The sequence below is a fragment of the Typopeltis vanoorti genome, chromosome 5 (assembly GCF_054136105.1).
Source record: "Typopeltis vanoorti isolate ZY-2024b chromosome 5, IOZ_Tvanoo_1.0, whole genome shotgun sequence".
Taxonomy (NCBI): domain Eukaryota; kingdom Metazoa; phylum Arthropoda; class Arachnida; order Uropygi; family Thelyphonidae; genus Typopeltis; species Typopeltis vanoorti.
The window spans coordinates 93607708-93625581 of NC_143553.1; the positions used below are offsets into that span (position 1 = coordinate 93607708).

The following is a 17874-nucleotide window of genomic DNA, read 5'->3' on the forward strand; positions in this document are numbered from 1 at the left end:
TCTGTAATTTTCCCATGGTGGTCCATCCTATCGCTATTCTGTGTTTGATTGTTTTGAGTTCATCTATTGTTTCTGTTAGTTTTGATCCAAGGTATATGAAGTTGTCTATTTGTTCTATTTGTTCTCCGTTTAGGATGGCTGAGATGGTAGTTTTGTTCCTCCCTATTTTCATCACTTTTGTCTTTTGTATATTTATTGTCATGTCATATGTTTTACAGGTTTCGTTTAGCTTGTTGATCAGCTTTTGTAGTTCATTTGGGGTTCTTGCAAGAAGGACGAGATCATCTGCATATTTGATATTATTTATGTTTAAACCATTGACATTGATTCCAGGCTCATTGTCTATTGCTTTCTTTACAACTTCTTCTAGATATATGTTGAATAGGCATGGAGATAATGGGCATCCTTGCATTACTCCTTTTTGGATCTCTATGGGTTCTGTTGTGAGTGTGTCCTTTTTAATTATTGCATTTGTCTTAGAGTAATATTTTATCAGAAACTGTATTATATATTTGTCTATTGCTTTTTCTAGTAGAATTTTAAGAAGGATTTCTCTGTTGATGTTATCGAAAGCTTGTTTAAAGTCCACAAAACAACAATATAGTTCTTTATGGTCTTCCCAGCTGAGCTCTGCTAGTTGGTGCAATGTGAAAATTTGGTCTATTGTTGAATAGTTTCCTCGGAAACCAGCTTGTTCTATGCCTATCATTTCTTCGTAGGTGTTTTTTAATCTATTTTGTATAATTCTTATGAATATTTTATAGATGTGAGGGAGTAAATTGATTGGTCTATAATTTCTGCAGTCTCTTTTGTCTCCTTTCTTGTATATCGGGATGATCTTTCCAGTTCTCCAGTCATCTGGGATCTCTCCTGTTTGTAGTATTTTATTGAATAGGGTTGTTAAATATTCTATTGATATACAACCTCCATATGACCACAGTTCGGTAGGATAGTATCAATGCCTGGTGCTTTATTGTTTTTCATCTGTTTTATTGCGTATCTAACTTCTTCTTGTAAAATTTTTGGGTGATCATTATTTTCTTCTATTGTTGGCATTGTAGTTTTGTTTCTTTGGTGGAAGATAGTCTTAAAATGGTTTGACCAGATTTTTCTTATATGTTCAATATTCCCGGTTTCAGTCATCTTGTTGTTTATCATTGTTACTGCTTTTGCTGAGAATGCCTTTGTAATTTCTCTTACAGTATCATGGAAGACTTTTAGGTTGTTTTGTTGGTATGCTTCTTGGCATTTCTTAGCTTTTTCTTCTAACCATTTTTCTTTGGTTGCATAGGTTATCAACTTTATTTTTTAGTGCTCTGTATTTTTCTCTATTCTCTTCATTATTTTGTTGGTTTACAAGTATCTTGGCCTCTCTTTTCTCTTCTATGGTAACTATGATTACTTGGGTTATCCACTGTTTGTTTATTTTGGGTTTGGAACCTAGTGTCTTTTGCGATTGATAACACTGTTTCTTTTCCTTCTTCCCAGTATTTTCCGCTGTTCTGTAAAATGGAGGGTTTTAATTTCAAGCACATCTGTTCTAAAAATCGACTTCTGCTTAAGCTATCTTTTAGTTTTGATAGTTTGATGATTTCTTCTTTTCTGATATTATTTTTACTGTTGAATTTTATCTTTACTTTGGCAGTTAATATTTCGTGGTCAGTGTCAAAATCAAAACTTCTTAATGTTCGTACATTATTTACTGATCTTTTCCATTGTTTGTTTATGATGATATAGTCTATGCAGTTCTTTATATTACCATCTGGAGATGTCCATGTATATTTATTATTAGGGCATTGATAGAACAATGTGTTTGTAATCATTAGATCGTTTGCTTCACAGAAGTGGAGTAATTGTTCTCCTCTGTCGTTAAGCTCTCCGTATCCAAATTTCCCCATCACATCTTTTTTGTCTGCTGCGAATTGTCCTATTTTAGCATTAAAATCTCCCATCATTATCATGAGTTCTCTATTTTTGGGATTATCTATTTCCTGTTGTAGTTCTTCATAGAAATTTTCTATTTCTTCTTCTGAATGGTTACTGTCTGGTGCATATATTTGGATTATTTTAATTGTTTGACCTTTTTCTTTTGCTTGAAGTGTGGCTGTTATTATTCTAGGAGACACTGGGTTTATTTCAATTACTGAGTGTGTAAGTTTCTTTTCAATTAGTAATGCAACTCCTTCTCTGTGTATGTTATCTTTTCTTCCTGAGAAGTACAGTCTTCCTTCTGGTAAATGCATGAATCCATCTCCGCACCAATGTGTCTCTGATAAACCTAAAATGCTCCATTTCAGTCTTTTTAAATTTTCCTGGACTAATTGTAATTTTCCAGGTCGGTATAATGATCTTATGTTGAGGGTGGCTACATGTTTCACATCCTTGGTTGACCACATTGCTGATTTCTCACCTACTCTATGTGGTCTTTGAGTAGGCGCGTCAGTTGTCCCGTACACAGTAGCACTATCTCGGTTTGTAGACTTTCTCCTGCTCATGAAAGTTACTGGCATAATAATGTAGCCAGCTTGCCATGCCTCTGCTACATCCTTTGGTCCACAGCTCTTTATTCTTTATTCAGAGCAACCCATTTGGGTTTCCCCCATCTGCCACCCGGGGGACGCGCCTGGTAGGAGTGTGGTCTCCCCCAAGTATCTCTTAGTAGCTGTATAAATTCCATTTTCTTCCTGCCAATGGGATCTTTCTTCCTTCCAATCTATATCTCCATAGTTGAAGTCCCTCATAATAATCACCCAATCCCATAATAGTCACTAAATCAGTTCAATGATCTTTTTACACTCATTGAACTAATTTCTGCATTCATTGTAATAATTTTCTGATGTATCTCTTCCAGATCATTCCTGGTATCCCCAAGCTCATAGCAACAACGCTGCATATTTTGTCATATTGGCTTTTATCTCACACCAGACTGCTTCAAAATGAACAACCACCCCTCCCATCTATCTCCTTGTCATCTTTGGCTGCAATTCATCCACTGTCATCATCAGTAACCCCCCCCCCCATCCTTCTCCTATATAGGTCAAACAGAGAGAACTCTTACTAACCAGACTCTTACACATCGTCTCTGGATGTTGTGTAAGAGTCTGGTTAGTAAGAGTGCATAGGACTTTTTTTTTCATGGAGAGTGGTGAGCAAGGAATGGGTTGCCTAAAATAGTTGAGTGCCCTAACAGTGAATGAGTTTAAGGGGAGGAATAATAGTTAGTATTGTGTGTATAAAGGCTACTACTGTGGATCTTCTGAGATGAGTCTTCTAACTCCATGGAGATGCCCAGATAATAATAATATTATTAACTTTGAGAGGGTCCCAAGATAGATTCATTAAGTGTGCTAAGTCTTTGGAATATTGGATATGAAGACAGGATGAGGAATGCAATCTGCAGAGCCCTGTGAATTATATCCCTTCTACTTAGAGAGGATATGATTTAGACACATAAGTTGGTGAGTGAGTTTTTGCCTAGTGGAAGAGATTTTTCATAGAGCAGGTGCAGACAAGAGTAGAACAAAAATCTATCACTGGATGCTGTATAAGGAGGATGTGAGCCAGGGAGTGAGAAAGAAGCTCTTTGCATGGAGAGCAGTGGATGAGTGGAATGCATTGCTTCAGAATGAGTTCAGATCTGTAAATCAGTTCAGTGAGCTTTTTATTTGAGAGTGTGGACCTCCCCTAATTAGTGATTTCATTTGTGCATGTCTGATAATAATAATAAAGGAGAATTTACTAAAAAAAAGTGAGAAATTTTCTGAGTCATTAAAGCAGTCAGTTGACATGAAAAAAATGAAATGTGGTTCTTTGTTGGAGATATAAACATCAGAATATGTTATGAATACCAGAAATATAAAAATGTTTGGGTGAAAATTTGGAGAAAAAGAACAACAGTAAGTAGTGGAATTAAGTATCAATTGGATTTCTGTTTGGGACATGGGCTTATCATTACTAATAGCATGTTCAATCTGAAACATGCAGAAATTCAAATGGAGAGAACACACAAATAATAATAAGTAGCATTAACTATGTCATTAATCAGAGCGATAAAGTTTTTTTGGAGAGAGTAATCATGTCTTAACCTTGGAGATTGCCAGGCATGTAGACTTTTCTGTTAAGAAAAGGTACATGTGAAAGTACAAAGCATGTGATTATCATAAACTGAGGAGCCAGCTTGGAGCAGTATGCCATGACATAAGAATTTGGTGAGAAAGATAATAGCCATGTATAAGAAATGATCAAGGAGTATTTGTAGAAAGCAGTATCAAACTGTTAATCAGAGTTAGGATGATTGATAGGTCAGCTAGGAATTCAGTGGATGAATAGCATCATTAAATCACCATTGCAGAAAAAAGCTAAATGTGTGTAGGATATATAAGATAAAGGTGATTAGCAAATTCATGAGCAGGACAGAGCCCAGGCAAGAAAGGTAACCAGTATGGTATGGAAGGCAAAAGCAGATTATAAGAGGGAGCTAGCCAATCAGCCCAAAGAAAATTCCAGAGTTTTTTTGCTATGTTGTGAGTTTTTAAAAGGAAGAACAACTATGAATTGATAACTTTGCTGATGATAGTGATGTACTAGGAATAGACAAAATAATTATCGAGTGATCATTTTCAAGGGTATACCGTACATGTTTTTATTATTATTATTGTTGATCTCATACATGAGAGGTCAAGAGACCTATAAGCATATCAGTGCCATGTGTGGGGTGCAGATGAGGACTGAGATAAAAGCATGTAGATTTTTTTTTTTTTTTTTTGAATTGCTGCAAGTTGTAATTGGGAATACTTCATGAGGAAGGCTGTTCCAGAGGACAGAGGTGGATAAATCAAAAGAGGAAGAGGAGAAGTAGGTTTGGTGTGTTTTCAGTTACACAGTAAAGGGATGCTGGGAGCAGCTGCTCTTATATTAACAGATGCAACTGAAAGTGAACGAATGTTAGTTGCCAATTCTCAGGAGCAATGACCATGGAGGTACTTGTAGAATAGGCACAGTGCTAAAACTACATTTGTGAGATAGAGGTTGAAACGAAGCTGCAAAAGAAGGATCGTCAAGCCTAATTACTCACCGCTGGAAATCACCAAGGATTTTAATGGAAGTTTTAGGTGCACCACCCCAAACATATGAGCAGTATTCTAAGCATGGGCGGATTTGGGATTTGTATATAGTTAGTTGGTTGGGTGTAAAATAGCCTTTTGAATGAAACAGAATGCTTATTTTTTTGGATGCTGAGGAGACTATTGATGTGATGTCTTTATGCCAGGAGTGATTGAAGGTAAACATTAATCCAATCAGAGATCTCATTTTCTGGTGATTTTGTATGTTTCTGTGTTTTGTGGATATGTGAGCTGAGATCTCTTTAGCGAATGAAAAAGCAAAATATAGGTGGTGATACTGCAAAACCAGATATGACATTGACTGATGTGAGAATAAAGGCAGATGGATTATAGGTATTTGACACTTCATCATCTTAATCAAATACAGCCATCTGATTAGATGCTACATATCAGTCCATGTATTGATTACATGTATGTTTTTTTTGTTTTGTTTTTTTATATGGATCAATTCATACCATTCATACTGTTGTGATAAGTACTTGCTGTTGTGCAACTTGCTGTTTCCTTTATACATCAGTGATATAAGAAATAATTTTAGGGGAAATATTAAGTTGTTTACCAATGATGCAAAGCCAGGTAGAGCAATAGCCAATGAAGCTGATGTAGAAATCCCACAGACACAGGGTGAATTATACATACTAGCAGTAGTATGTTTAATACCGGTTTAATGTGGCAGACTGCACAAGGTCAAGCCTAGGATGAAGAGATCACAAGCTGTCTTCTACAGCTGTTTGCAAGGTTTCTTGTTGTTGAAACGTATCATATTATGGTCAAATTGGAAGATCTGCCAAAATCCTGGTCATAAGAAATATATCCTCCACCACCACAACTATGGTCAGTCAGATCTATCTGACTATGCCTTGGATAGCTTGCACGAAATCAGATGGAAAAAACTGCTCTACTTCATCACAGCAAATTCAAACTTGAAATATACTCATTTTAGAATCAGCAGCAGATTTAAAAAACCAGCCTGATCTTAAATATGGCTGTGTGAAACTTTCCAAGATTTGGAAAACTTTAATTCCTAACCTTCTGCCCAACATCTAAGCCAACAGCTACCATAAGATCACTCCTCATAGGACTTTAGCCTCAAAATAGTCTAATTTCTTCCACTTATTGTTGTGTGTTATTATAATTTTAATCTTGTGTTCCTAAAGGTGTCGTTGTGACAGAGAAAAAAATATCAGAACTAATAATAAACCTTTTTTCTAAAATAAAGAGCCAAATGACTTCATTTCAGCGACGCAAAATTATACAAATCAAGTGGATATTATATCCAGTATTATTTCAAAGCCGAATACAAAGACTATAAAAGTTTCGTGTGAAATTTGAACAGAGAGCTTACGGGAATACACTCGTTGGTATTTACAAGTTGCCCTAGCCGGACCTTATAGGGGACATGATCACTGCTCAAGCATCCATATATTCGCCTCCTATTGGTCCATTCTGATAAGGTTTCACTGGCCTGACAGCTGTTTCGAACTGATTGGTTCTCCTCAGAGACCAGGCAGCTTGTTTGGGCTGCAGTGCAGGGCTACCTCTCCAAAAACTTGTGCAATCCCTCAGATCTCCCAACAGTGAGCAACCAGTTCATTCTACGTTCTTTGCCCAACAGTGAGCAACCTGAAGGATTTTTAACTCAGCGGCGGCTCTGCTCAGTGACAGGCTCACCCTACTACCGAGCAGAACCACTCATATTCCAGGGAAAAGCATCCACCTCCTTAAAACAAATTCCACCAGTATGATAAACCTCGTTCTATCTTTTTTCGCCAATGTGTAAAACTTTACACTTAACATTGAAGTGATATGATCTAATTTCCGAATTCTTCAGCCCAAAGCATCAACTTATTATTATTACCCCAAGACCCCGTAGGGTATTACCACAGGACATTTCCTGTCCTCTGGTAATACCCAACTAAATATCTAAAATTTGTGCTTACCTCTGCCTCACACCAAATGGCCTCAGCGCAATTATCATTACTGCTTTCTTCAAATTCCACATTGAAGCACACAATGCTTCTGAAATTATCAGTAATACATCACTTACTCCTTTATGATTTCTGTCTTTTTTAAAAAATGCTGTAACCATCATATCCTATTCTTGTGACTACATTGTTCTTTGTTAGTGATGTCTATTGACTCCAGTGATTCGTGGACTGACTAAATGCATCAAGGTCATGCATTCTTATTCCTAATATTGTTTGCATTGCTATATAAGAACAGCAACTTTCATTTGGTTTCCTTCCAATTCTTCACTTGTTTGTTCAACTTATTATTATTATTATTACCCTAAGACCCAGTGGAGTCAAAAACTCATCTAGGAGATCCTTTTGTCATACATACAGCTCATCATACCATGCCTTAAACACATTCAAATTCTCTGCAAACACCACAATCTCAGGTGAGGCATTCCAAGTTTACAACTCTCCATGCAAAAAACCTGCTTCTCACTCCCTTGTTCACATCCTCCTTATACAGCTTCCATGCATGACCTCTTGTTCTCCCCCCTAATCTCCCATCATTTTATGAAAAACCTCTTCAACATTCATATTATGAGTCCCTCTTACCAACTTGTATGTCTCTATCATATCACTCCCCTCTTCCTCCTATCCACTAAACTTTGCAACTTGCATCTTCTCAACCTTTCCTCATATTTAACATTCCAGAGATCAGAGCTCCTTCGTTGGTTGTCTTTGACTGACTAAGGTAGTCGCCTCTGAAAACCACGTGACCAAATCTATGCACAGTAATCCATATCTGGCCTAATCAGAGCCTTATCAATGGAGCAAGAATCACTTTACTTCCTTCAACAAAGTCAGTGTCTTAAGCATCATCCCCAGAATTCATTGTGTTGTCCTCACAATTTTGGCATTGTGTTCTCTAAATTTTAGATCCTTATCTACCATCACTCCAAGATCTCTTATTTCCTTCACCTACAACAATATATCCCTCCAAGCATAAATTCTACATCCCATCTTTGTTTTGCAAATTTTAAAACCTTACATTTTGCAACATCGAACTGGCACTCCACTCACATACCCATTCACTCAATCTATTCAAGTTTCTTATAAGACCGCAACATCTGCTCTATTCCATATAGTTCATCCCAACTTTGCATCATCTGCAAACAACTGAATATCTCCATTCGAATCTTCCTCAATATCATTAAGATACAGGTTAAACAGCAATGGTCCTGTCACCTCCCTAAATAGGCCTATAATTTGATGCTTGAGTTCTGTCACCTCCCTTATGAAGTGGCACAATCTAGCCTTCCTTCCATCCTTTGGAACTTGATCCATTCCTTCAAATTATGTGTGGTGATATATTATTAAGTCCTACAGTCTTATGATATATTATTAAGTCTCACAGTCAATTTCCCATATACCTCTTGCTCACTTACAGTCAGTCTGCTCCTCATCATCAACAACTGCTTTCAAACTCTCCATGATGTCACATTCACAAGAATGAAAGACCTTTATGAACTGCTCATTAAATATCTCAACTATATCCTCTGCAGCAGTTGTTTTTATACCATTTTCTCCAATCAATGTCATCCTTCCATAATCATTCTTTTTTTTTTTTTTTGCTGGCTACATATCGAAAGAAATCCCTAGCATTATTTTTGGCTTCATTAGCTAACCGCTTCTCATACTTCACTTTTGCTACCCTTACTGACCAAGTCATTCTCCTTGCCTGTTCTTTCAAACACTCATGGAAATACCACTCCTCTTATGCTGCTTCCATAATGCCTTTTCGCTCTATATCACATGCTTAATCTCTTCATTCATTCCATTTCACACCTACCTTATTTAACCTTTTGACCCTTGGAATACATTTGGACATTGCTTCTACTAGACATTTCTTGAATATCACCCAAGCTTCATTGATCTCCCTTTCATCCAATTCATTCCATGCTACACCTGAAAGCTGTCTCCTGAGCTTCTCATAATCACCAGCCTTGTAGTTCCACATATACCCTTTCCTCACAAGTCCTCACACTGCTGGCAACCACCCAGGTAATCATTTCATGGTCACTCTCACCTACTGGAGAGTGATTTGACACTTCATTAATAATAACATCCTCTGATGAGATAATCAAATCCAGGACCCTTCAATCCTCATGTGCCCTGTTTTACATACTGCCCACAGTAGTTGTCCCTCAAGAAACTCAATTTCTTTACTTCCAGATGCTATCTCATCATCCTGGTCTATATTGCCATAATTAAAATCACCTATAATGATCACCCTTTTCTTATTTGCTTGGCTAATTTGGTTATACACTACCATTCACATTATAAAGTCTATAACAATGTTTGACTAAGTATTTCATTCTGTTCACCTCTATCTCACATCATACTGCCTCAAAACTACTGCCACTATTTTCCTCTTGCATCTCTACTTTGTAAGGATATAACTCTATCTTTACATCAATAGCACCCCCCCCCATCCCTTTTTAACCTTTCTATCTTCATGAAACACAACATATCCTTCCATCTCTATTCCTGTCATGATGTCATCCTCATCCAACACCATGTCTCATTTATTCGAACAATTCTTGATTGAACAGACTCAATTAATGTAACCATTTCATCTGCCTTGTTTCTGATATTTTTATGTTTAGCTCATTCCTGGATCTATAACAAGTGTTACTGATACCACTTATTAGATGTGACTTCTCCACACTTAACTCAAGCCATTTCTTTTTTCTCAGAACCTCCTTCAAATCTGTTTTCCCTACATCCTAGGTCATCCCTTTCCTTATTTGTCTACATATGCATTCACATCCTCATGATGGAGCATCAACCTTTCTCATGCTGTGTTACCGTGTCCAACCTTAGTCTCCGCATTTTCCTGTTTATCTTGCACACTTGTTCTCTCATTCTCTGTACCCACTTCTTCATTCATAACCACCAATTCAATCTCTCCTTTCTTACTCTCCTGTTCTTTCACATCACTTCTTACTTGATCAAATTCATTCTCTGCCCTCATTTCTCTACCTTTCAGTAGCAGTCAAAATGACTCACACCAAAAATATTCAAATGCAGTCCATCACTCTTATGCAGTTCAATTTGTCTTTCAAACTCATTCCACACATTAACAAACTGCACTCCCTCTCCTTACACATTTCTGGTAACATATCATTCACAATCTTTGCTCTCCACCTCATTTCATCACTGTCATACCTGGGCAATACACAGACTACCTTTCCTATCACACTATATTATATTTTATCCTTCTCAACAACCTCCTGATATCCAATCTTACAGTTTTTGTTCCATTTCCTCAAGACATGTGGTGATATACTGTCAAGTCCTATTTGTCTTATTAGCATCAAATTTACTTAATTCTTCATGAACTTTCTGCACTCCATAACCCTCTACACTTCAGCTTCTCATGATGTTGCTGTCACAAGGATGAAATACACTGATAAACTGATCATCGTACTTCAACTATGTCTTCCACATTGGTTACCAATATGCCAGTGTCATCAACTAGCATTATCCTCCTGTACTCATTTTTTCTTCTACTTTCCACATATTGAAGAACTCACTAGGATTTTTTATCAGCTTGATTGGCTAATTTTTTTTTCTTATACTGCACTTTTACTGTCTTTACCAACTGAGTTACCTTCTTAGCCTGCTCTTTGTACTCTTCATGCAACTGATCATTCATCTTGTGTTGCCTCCACAGTACCTTCTTCTTCCTGATTTCATGCTTAAGCTCTTCATTCATCCATTTTACTCCTACCTTGTTTAGCCTTTTTGCCTTTGGAATAAACTCAGACATTGCTGCCATTACATGGCTCTTGATCAATACCCATGCAGTGTCTATATCCTTCCCACTCAGTTCCTCTTTCCACACTATAGCTCCCAGTTGTCTCCTAAGATTTCCATAATAACCAGCCTTGTAGTTCCACATATATCCCTTCTTTATAGAAGTTCTCATATCTCATGAAGTGATCATCTGGCTGCAACCTAGGTGATCACGTCATGGTCACTCTTACCAACCAGGGGAAGATTTGGCACTCCATTCACAATCACATCCTCTGATGATATAACCAGATTTAAGACTCTTAACCCTCGTGTGCCTACCGTCACATATTGCCTTAAGAACTTGAGAAATTCATTCTCCTTATTCCCTGATGCTATCTCTTCATTTTTCCAATCAGTAATTCTATAATTGAAATCACCTATACTGATCATCCTTCGCTTGCTCACTAAGCCAAGTTGCATATACATTTCTTTGTCTTCACTGTCCGCATTCCCTAGCCTGTAGCATCACCCACCAAATATTTCATTCAATCAACCTCCACTTCACACAATTACTGCTTCAAAACTGCTGCCACTTTTTCCCTTATATCTGGCATGGGAATCGGGATGCAAGTTCAATGTTGCAAAATGTAAGCTTTTAAAATTTGGGAAACAAAGATGGGATTTAAAATTTATGCTTTGTGGGGATATATTGTTGGAGGTGAAGGAAATAAGAGATCTTGGGGTGATAGTGGATAAGGATCTGAAATTTAGAGGATACATTGCCAAAATTGTGAGGACAGCACAAAGACATCTGGGAATGATGTGAGGACTCTGACTTGTAGAAGTAAGGAGATTCTTGTTCCATTGTATAAGGCTTTGATTAGGCCACACATGGACTACTGTGCACAGATTTGGTCACCTGGTTTTCAAAAGGACGAAGAGATGTTGGAAAAAGTCCAGAGGTGACTGACTAAGGTAGTTTTTGACCTCTGGAATGTCAAATATGAGGAAAGGTTGAGAAGATTTACAGAGTCTGTAAAGCATCAGAAGATTTATCTATAACTACAGTAGTAACTCTACCTCTGATTGGGGAAAGATTGTCCAGGGAATTTGCTCAGCATGTGAAAATTTCAGTCAAGAAAGGGTTTATGTAAAACTGCAAAGCTGGTAATTATGACAAACTTAAGAGGAAACTTGGAGTGGTGCCTTGGCATAAGAAACTACATGGAAAGTATGTCATTAATTCATATGAAGCAGTCAAGGATTATTTGACTGAGGCAGTGTCAGATTGGTGTTCATCTAACCCAGAAGAAGCCCAGTTAACATGGTGAAACTAGTTGATTACTAGTTGTATCAAATTCTGACCAATAAAAACACAATTTCAGTTATCTTATTTAAGTATTTGGTGGTTGAAAATAACATTGATCATGAACGGACTTGATGGGGAAGTCAAAAGAAAAGTATGTAGAAAGAATGATTATGAAAAAATACCTTATTCGGTGCTGATGGTAGAAAAGTGACAGAAGCAGAAGAAATAGTTCAGTTATTAAGTGATCACTTTGCAAGGGTATATCATTAAGGTGGTGAGTTTGCAGTTACTGAGGTGACAGAGACTGATGTGAGCATTGAAGTAGATGAACTGGAGGTACTCATTATATTGAAAAATATCAATGTGAATACAGCAGTGGGCCTGGACAGTATGTCAGCTTGTGTTCGAAGAGAATATGTAAGTGAATGTGCAGAGCTTCTGACAAAGTTGTTTAATCTAAGCCTTAGCTCTGGCAAGGTTAAAAGGAAGTTAAAAGAATATAAGATAGGTCTGTTACATAAAGGTGGCTCCAAAACAGAAGTAGCAAATGACAGACCAATTTAGTATCTCGGGAGGGTGTCTTTCTCTCATTCGGAGATTCTTAATCAATAAGGTCAAAGCACCTTGTGGCAACTTGCATAGGTAAAATTGATAAGCTCTGTATTACTTAAACCTTGGCATTTCAGGGTCTGCCTACTCACTGATGAGACCTCAATAAAGGTTGAAACCAGTCTGGGTAGCGACCCCCCACCCATAATGTATAACATCATACATCTCCTAGGAGATGTGTTTTACATTTGTGGGAAATACTAAGGAAAGTGATCAGAACTTAATCCATCTTTACCATGAGTTGCACCACCACCATAAGTCTTGAACCACGTTCAGGTGCAAACTTGATTTACTTGTTTGTTTGTTTACTTGGGAAAAAGGATTAAAACCAAGGTTATAAAATTATTATTATTATTATTATTACATAACACCTCCAGGGAGGTCAAAGACTCATCAAGGGAGGGCGCCTACTCTACAACTCTCTGTTTCTCCCACTCACTCCACCTACTACAACGAACCACAGCTACCATCATCATCTCCACTAACGGTATCTACCGCCCATCATCGCCAATAGTATTTGCGCAGACAAATCACAAACATCCATGTCCATGGCGGGATGTTTGTGATTACTTGGTTTCTTTAACATATATTATACCCAAGGTAAAAAAACTTTTCATATCTCAGGAGTGGTGGTTAAAGTATTGGAAAAGTTGGTCAAAAGTAAAATTCAGGAATGGTTGGATAGGAATATGATATTCTATAGAGGCAGCATGTCTTTGTAAAAGATAGGTCCTGCCTCAATAATTTATTCACATTTTATAATAACATGACAGCAGAAATGGATAAAGGAAATGGCTACACCATGATACTGCTGGACTTTAGAAAGGCATTTGATAGAATACCGCATGGAAAACTAGTACATAGATTGGAGCAAATGGGAATGGATATGAGGTTGGTGACATAGATAGGTGGTCTTTGACAGACAGATAGACATCAGAGGATGGTGTATGGTGGAGTGGAATCAAGATGGAGGGTGATTAGTGGAGTTCCCAGAGCTCTGTACTAGGATCACTACTGTTTAATTTGTATGTTAAGGATATAGTGGAAGATTTGAAGGGCAATATTCAGTTGTTTGCTGATGATGAAAAACTAGGGAGGGCAATAGTCAATAAAGGTGATGTACATATCTTATGGGATGATTTAAATAAATTGGCAGTTATGGGAAAGGACAGTGGTTGTCATTTGTCCTTTGACAACCTTGTAAGGTTGGGATGAAAAGTTTCCACACTTCGTATCATATTGATGATAATACTTTATAGGAAATTGATGAGGCTAGAGATCTGCAGGTGACGGTTGTTATCCCTCTTTATAAGGCTATGATTCAGCCATATGTTAGCTACTGTGCACAAATTAGGCTGCCTAAATTTCTTGGGGATCAGGAAGTGGTGGAGAGGATTCAGAAATGAGTGATCAAGCTGGCGATAGGTCTGTAATATTCCCTATGAGGATAGAGTGAAATGGATTGCCAGAGGTGTTTGTGAGTGCCCCAATAATGAATAGGTTTAAGGAGATGTATAATAGTTATTGTGTTAATGGATCAAAGCTGTCTCCTGTGATGAGTCTTTTGACTCCATGGAGTTTCTATATAAATAATAAAAAAATATTAATAATAAAATAATCTCAAAAATAAAACCTACTAGAATTATGCACAATATTTCTAAGTTATCCATCTGATGCTTAGGTTTTTATGCTCCACCCTTTCCTTGCATCTTGTTTAGCCAAATGGAAGTCAACATCTAAGTCAAAAATCTTATTTTCTGTTTATTTACTATGCATCTCACAGATGTGCTGTTTCTCTTTAGTGCTTCTTCTACAGGTATTTTTATGGGCATTGTTCTGCTGAACTGGCTAACACTTTCCCTAAAACCAATAAATATTGTACATGACAACTGCCCAACATAACGGTCTTCATTAAGGAATTTCAGTTGTTCAAAAAACATACCAACAGGTTTGTTCTTTCTTCTCAACCACTTGCCCACAAACATAGTACTGATGAGCTATATAGGTCATTCAAATTCTTGTGTGTGAGACTAATATTAAAAAAAAAAATTAGGTAACAAATAACCAAGTATATATATATCATATCATTGATTTCCCTTTGAACTACTGCATTTCATGTAAATTTCTGATAATTTTGATTTTGCTTTGTTCTTTTTATACTGGATATTTATTAAGGATGTTATGATAATATTGCAGTAGAGAGAGAGAGAATGTGAGTCATTTTGTTTGGATCATTTCTTTTTTTTTTATATATGGATAACACTGTTTAGTGTTCATTTATTTGGAGTAAATTTAAAAAGGATTTGAATGTGCTATATGTTATTTGATTTATTTTTAGAGAAAGGCAAGTTCATTATGTTGAACTACTACATAGTAGCAAAGGTTGCCAAAATGTTAATCATGAAATTCTTGCAAAAGAAGAAGAATATTACTTAAATAATGGTAGTGACATTAGCCAATCTGGGAGAACTAGTTCAGGCTCAGAACTGCATAAAGCAGATGATCCAAAGTTCGTTACAACATGTGACTTATTATGTTTTGCATTTCAGTGCTCCAGGGGAATGGAATATCTAGCATCACGAAAGGTATTTTTATGTAAAAATTATGTTGATCTGACTTTTAAATTATTAATTAATTTTGCTTTAAAGTAATATTTTTCTTTTAATTTCCTTTCTAGTGTATTTTTACATTCTTTCCTCTTGCATTCTATATTATAGTTGATTCTTACCTCAGCAAACACTGTATTAGCAAATTCTTGTTAATTTCCTATAGCAAATTCTTGCTATCTGAAATGATTGTAAAGTCCTGACCAGTGTAATATTCTGAAAAAAAGTCACTGTAACAAACTCTTTCTGGGGTTCCTGCAATTTTGCTCCTACTATGTTAAAAAAGTCATTATAGCAAACTTTTACAATAACAAACTATTCCTGGATTAAGAGCCTCTGTAACTCAGTCAGTATAAATGAACCCCTTTGGTTGGAAAGACCTGGCTTTGAATTGTGTCTAGGATGAAGAATCTGTCAAGGCTGTTCAAATATTTAAGTGATTAGATGGTTTCATAAGGAGATGGCAGAGTGTTTTGCCTGCACCCAGACAAATCAATTAATAGCACATACACAATTTACAGACAGAAAATATATTTCAACCAATAGTAATATATTGGTTTCATAAGATGGTGCTGAATGCCTGTTTGTACATCCCTGTCACTCTATTATCATATAATAAATAACAAATTCCTAAATAATTGCTATAGAAAACAACAGTAACCTTACCAAAGCCCCAAGTTCAATGAGATGAAAAAAGTTACTGTAACAAATTATCCACTATAACCAGTGGTGTGTTGGGACTGGCTCGTGTGAGCCGGTTGTTAAAATTTTTCAAATTTAGTGAGCCAGTTGTTAATGTTTTTAAGTTGGGCGAGCCGGTTATTAAAATTCTTTATGAAAGGATAGATGATGAATGGTGGTATATACTTTTTCTCATAAATATTTTGAAATTGTATAATAAACACTTACATATATTATTATTATTATTATTATTATTATTATCAAAAATAAATGCATAAAGGAGAATTCACAAAACACAAACTCAATTTACGAACGGGAATTTGGAAACGATTTTATTTACTAAACAATGTCTGTATTCGTTAAAACACAAACACGTTATCAAAACTCCTGAACTGGGTATTTGAATAAACAATAATTCCTTATTTTTCGGCGAATTTCCAAGAACTTGCAACATTAAGTTCTTGGAAATGCAACATTGTTGCACTATCGATAAATACAAAAATTCATCGCGACGGCTACAGTCTCTGGTCATTTGATCGACTACGAGTGGTAATATTAGTGTTGCATTTTTTTTGTTCAGGATTTCATTTGATAATAGGTAAGTTGTAGGTAATATAGGAAAATTTTCTTTAATATATGTTTTTATTTCGGTTTTTTCTTTTTTTTTTAATAATTAAAATAATTTTAATCAGGGTTAGAGTTTTGCAGTTGAAAAGGCAGATAGCCGTTAGTTGAAAAAATGAAATAGAATGAAACTTTCTAAACATTAAAAGGACAAAATTTGAAGAAGCAGAAACAAAGACATCTGAAGATACAATAGAACTTTGTGAAGAATCAAATTTTTCATAAAGCGAGCCGGTTGTTAAAAATTTACCAACACACCACTGACTATAACAAACTGTTCCTGGGATCCCTACAATTTTGCTCATGCTATTCTAAAAAAAAAAAAAAAAAAAGAGTCTTAGCAAACTAATTACAATAACAAATCATTCTTGGATTACTACAAGTTGCTATGATGAGAGTTAACTGTAACTAGTGCAAAGCCTGGGAAATCTTCCTTGGAATGTTGCTTGTTGTTATTAGGGTTTATAACATTGTCTTGAACCATGCTTTCGAGGAATAAGTGTTTTCTTATAGGATTACTTTATGTTCTAGTGCCAGGCAAATCATTTAATATTCAAATTTTCTATGCAATAATAAATGATAAAATGGAGTGTTTGAAGAAAAAAAAAATGTGACTGGAACTGAATTAAAAACAAAATAAAACAAAACATGGTAATAGTATTGAAAGTATGGTGGAAAGAACTTAGGAGATAGTAAGGATGAAGAGTTAAATGAAGCATATGTAGGATGGAAATTGGAAAGGAATGTTTGAAGGAAGTAATCAGCTGACATGAATGAAGAAAGAGGAGATTTTGAACATGAAAGATTTGTAAAAGAATGTTTACATGAACTGAACACTGATTGGAAATTCAATTGTTAGAGGTATAGTAAATAATGGGATTTATAAGATGCTTTCATTTTAATAGGAATCATTATAATCAGGCTTGTCTGCACTTTTTGATCACTAATACATATCTTAAAAGATGGAGGATCATATCAAAGGAAGATAGAGAGGATATATATATCAATGAAGGAAAACTGTTGGAGACAGGTTCAAGCAAAAAGTTAGCTTTCATTTGTTCTAATACTGGACAAAACTTGGAACATTTCAGTGAAATTTTATTTATTTGTGATGGCTGAGACTAATTGCATATTGTTTGTTAAGAATGTAGAGGGTTTAGTCACACTTT

At 36.0% G+C, this 17874-nt stretch overlaps 1 protein-coding gene and 1 long non-coding RNA gene across 5 annotated transcripts in view; one reads left to right on the forward strand and one right to left on the reverse strand.

The window, feature by feature from the left end:
* The window catches only part of LOC150106656 (vascular endothelial growth factor receptor 1-like), a 672835-nt gene that overhangs the window by 516532 nt on the left and 138429 nt on the right, over positions 1 to 17874 (forward strand). For all 4 annotated transcript variants that reach the window (XM_090392613.1, XM_090392614.1, XM_090392616.1 and 1 more), the window contains one exon: positions 15133 to 15379. In XM_090392613.1, the coding sequence (XP_090248739.1) occupies positions 15133 to 15379 (247 nt within the window). The remainder of the gene's footprint in view (positions 1 to 15132; positions 15380 to 17874) is intronic.
* LOC150106658 (uncharacterized) overlaps positions 1 to 17874 on the reverse strand; it is a 157799-nt gene that overhangs the window by 7797 nt on the left and 132128 nt on the right. The window lies entirely within an intron of this gene.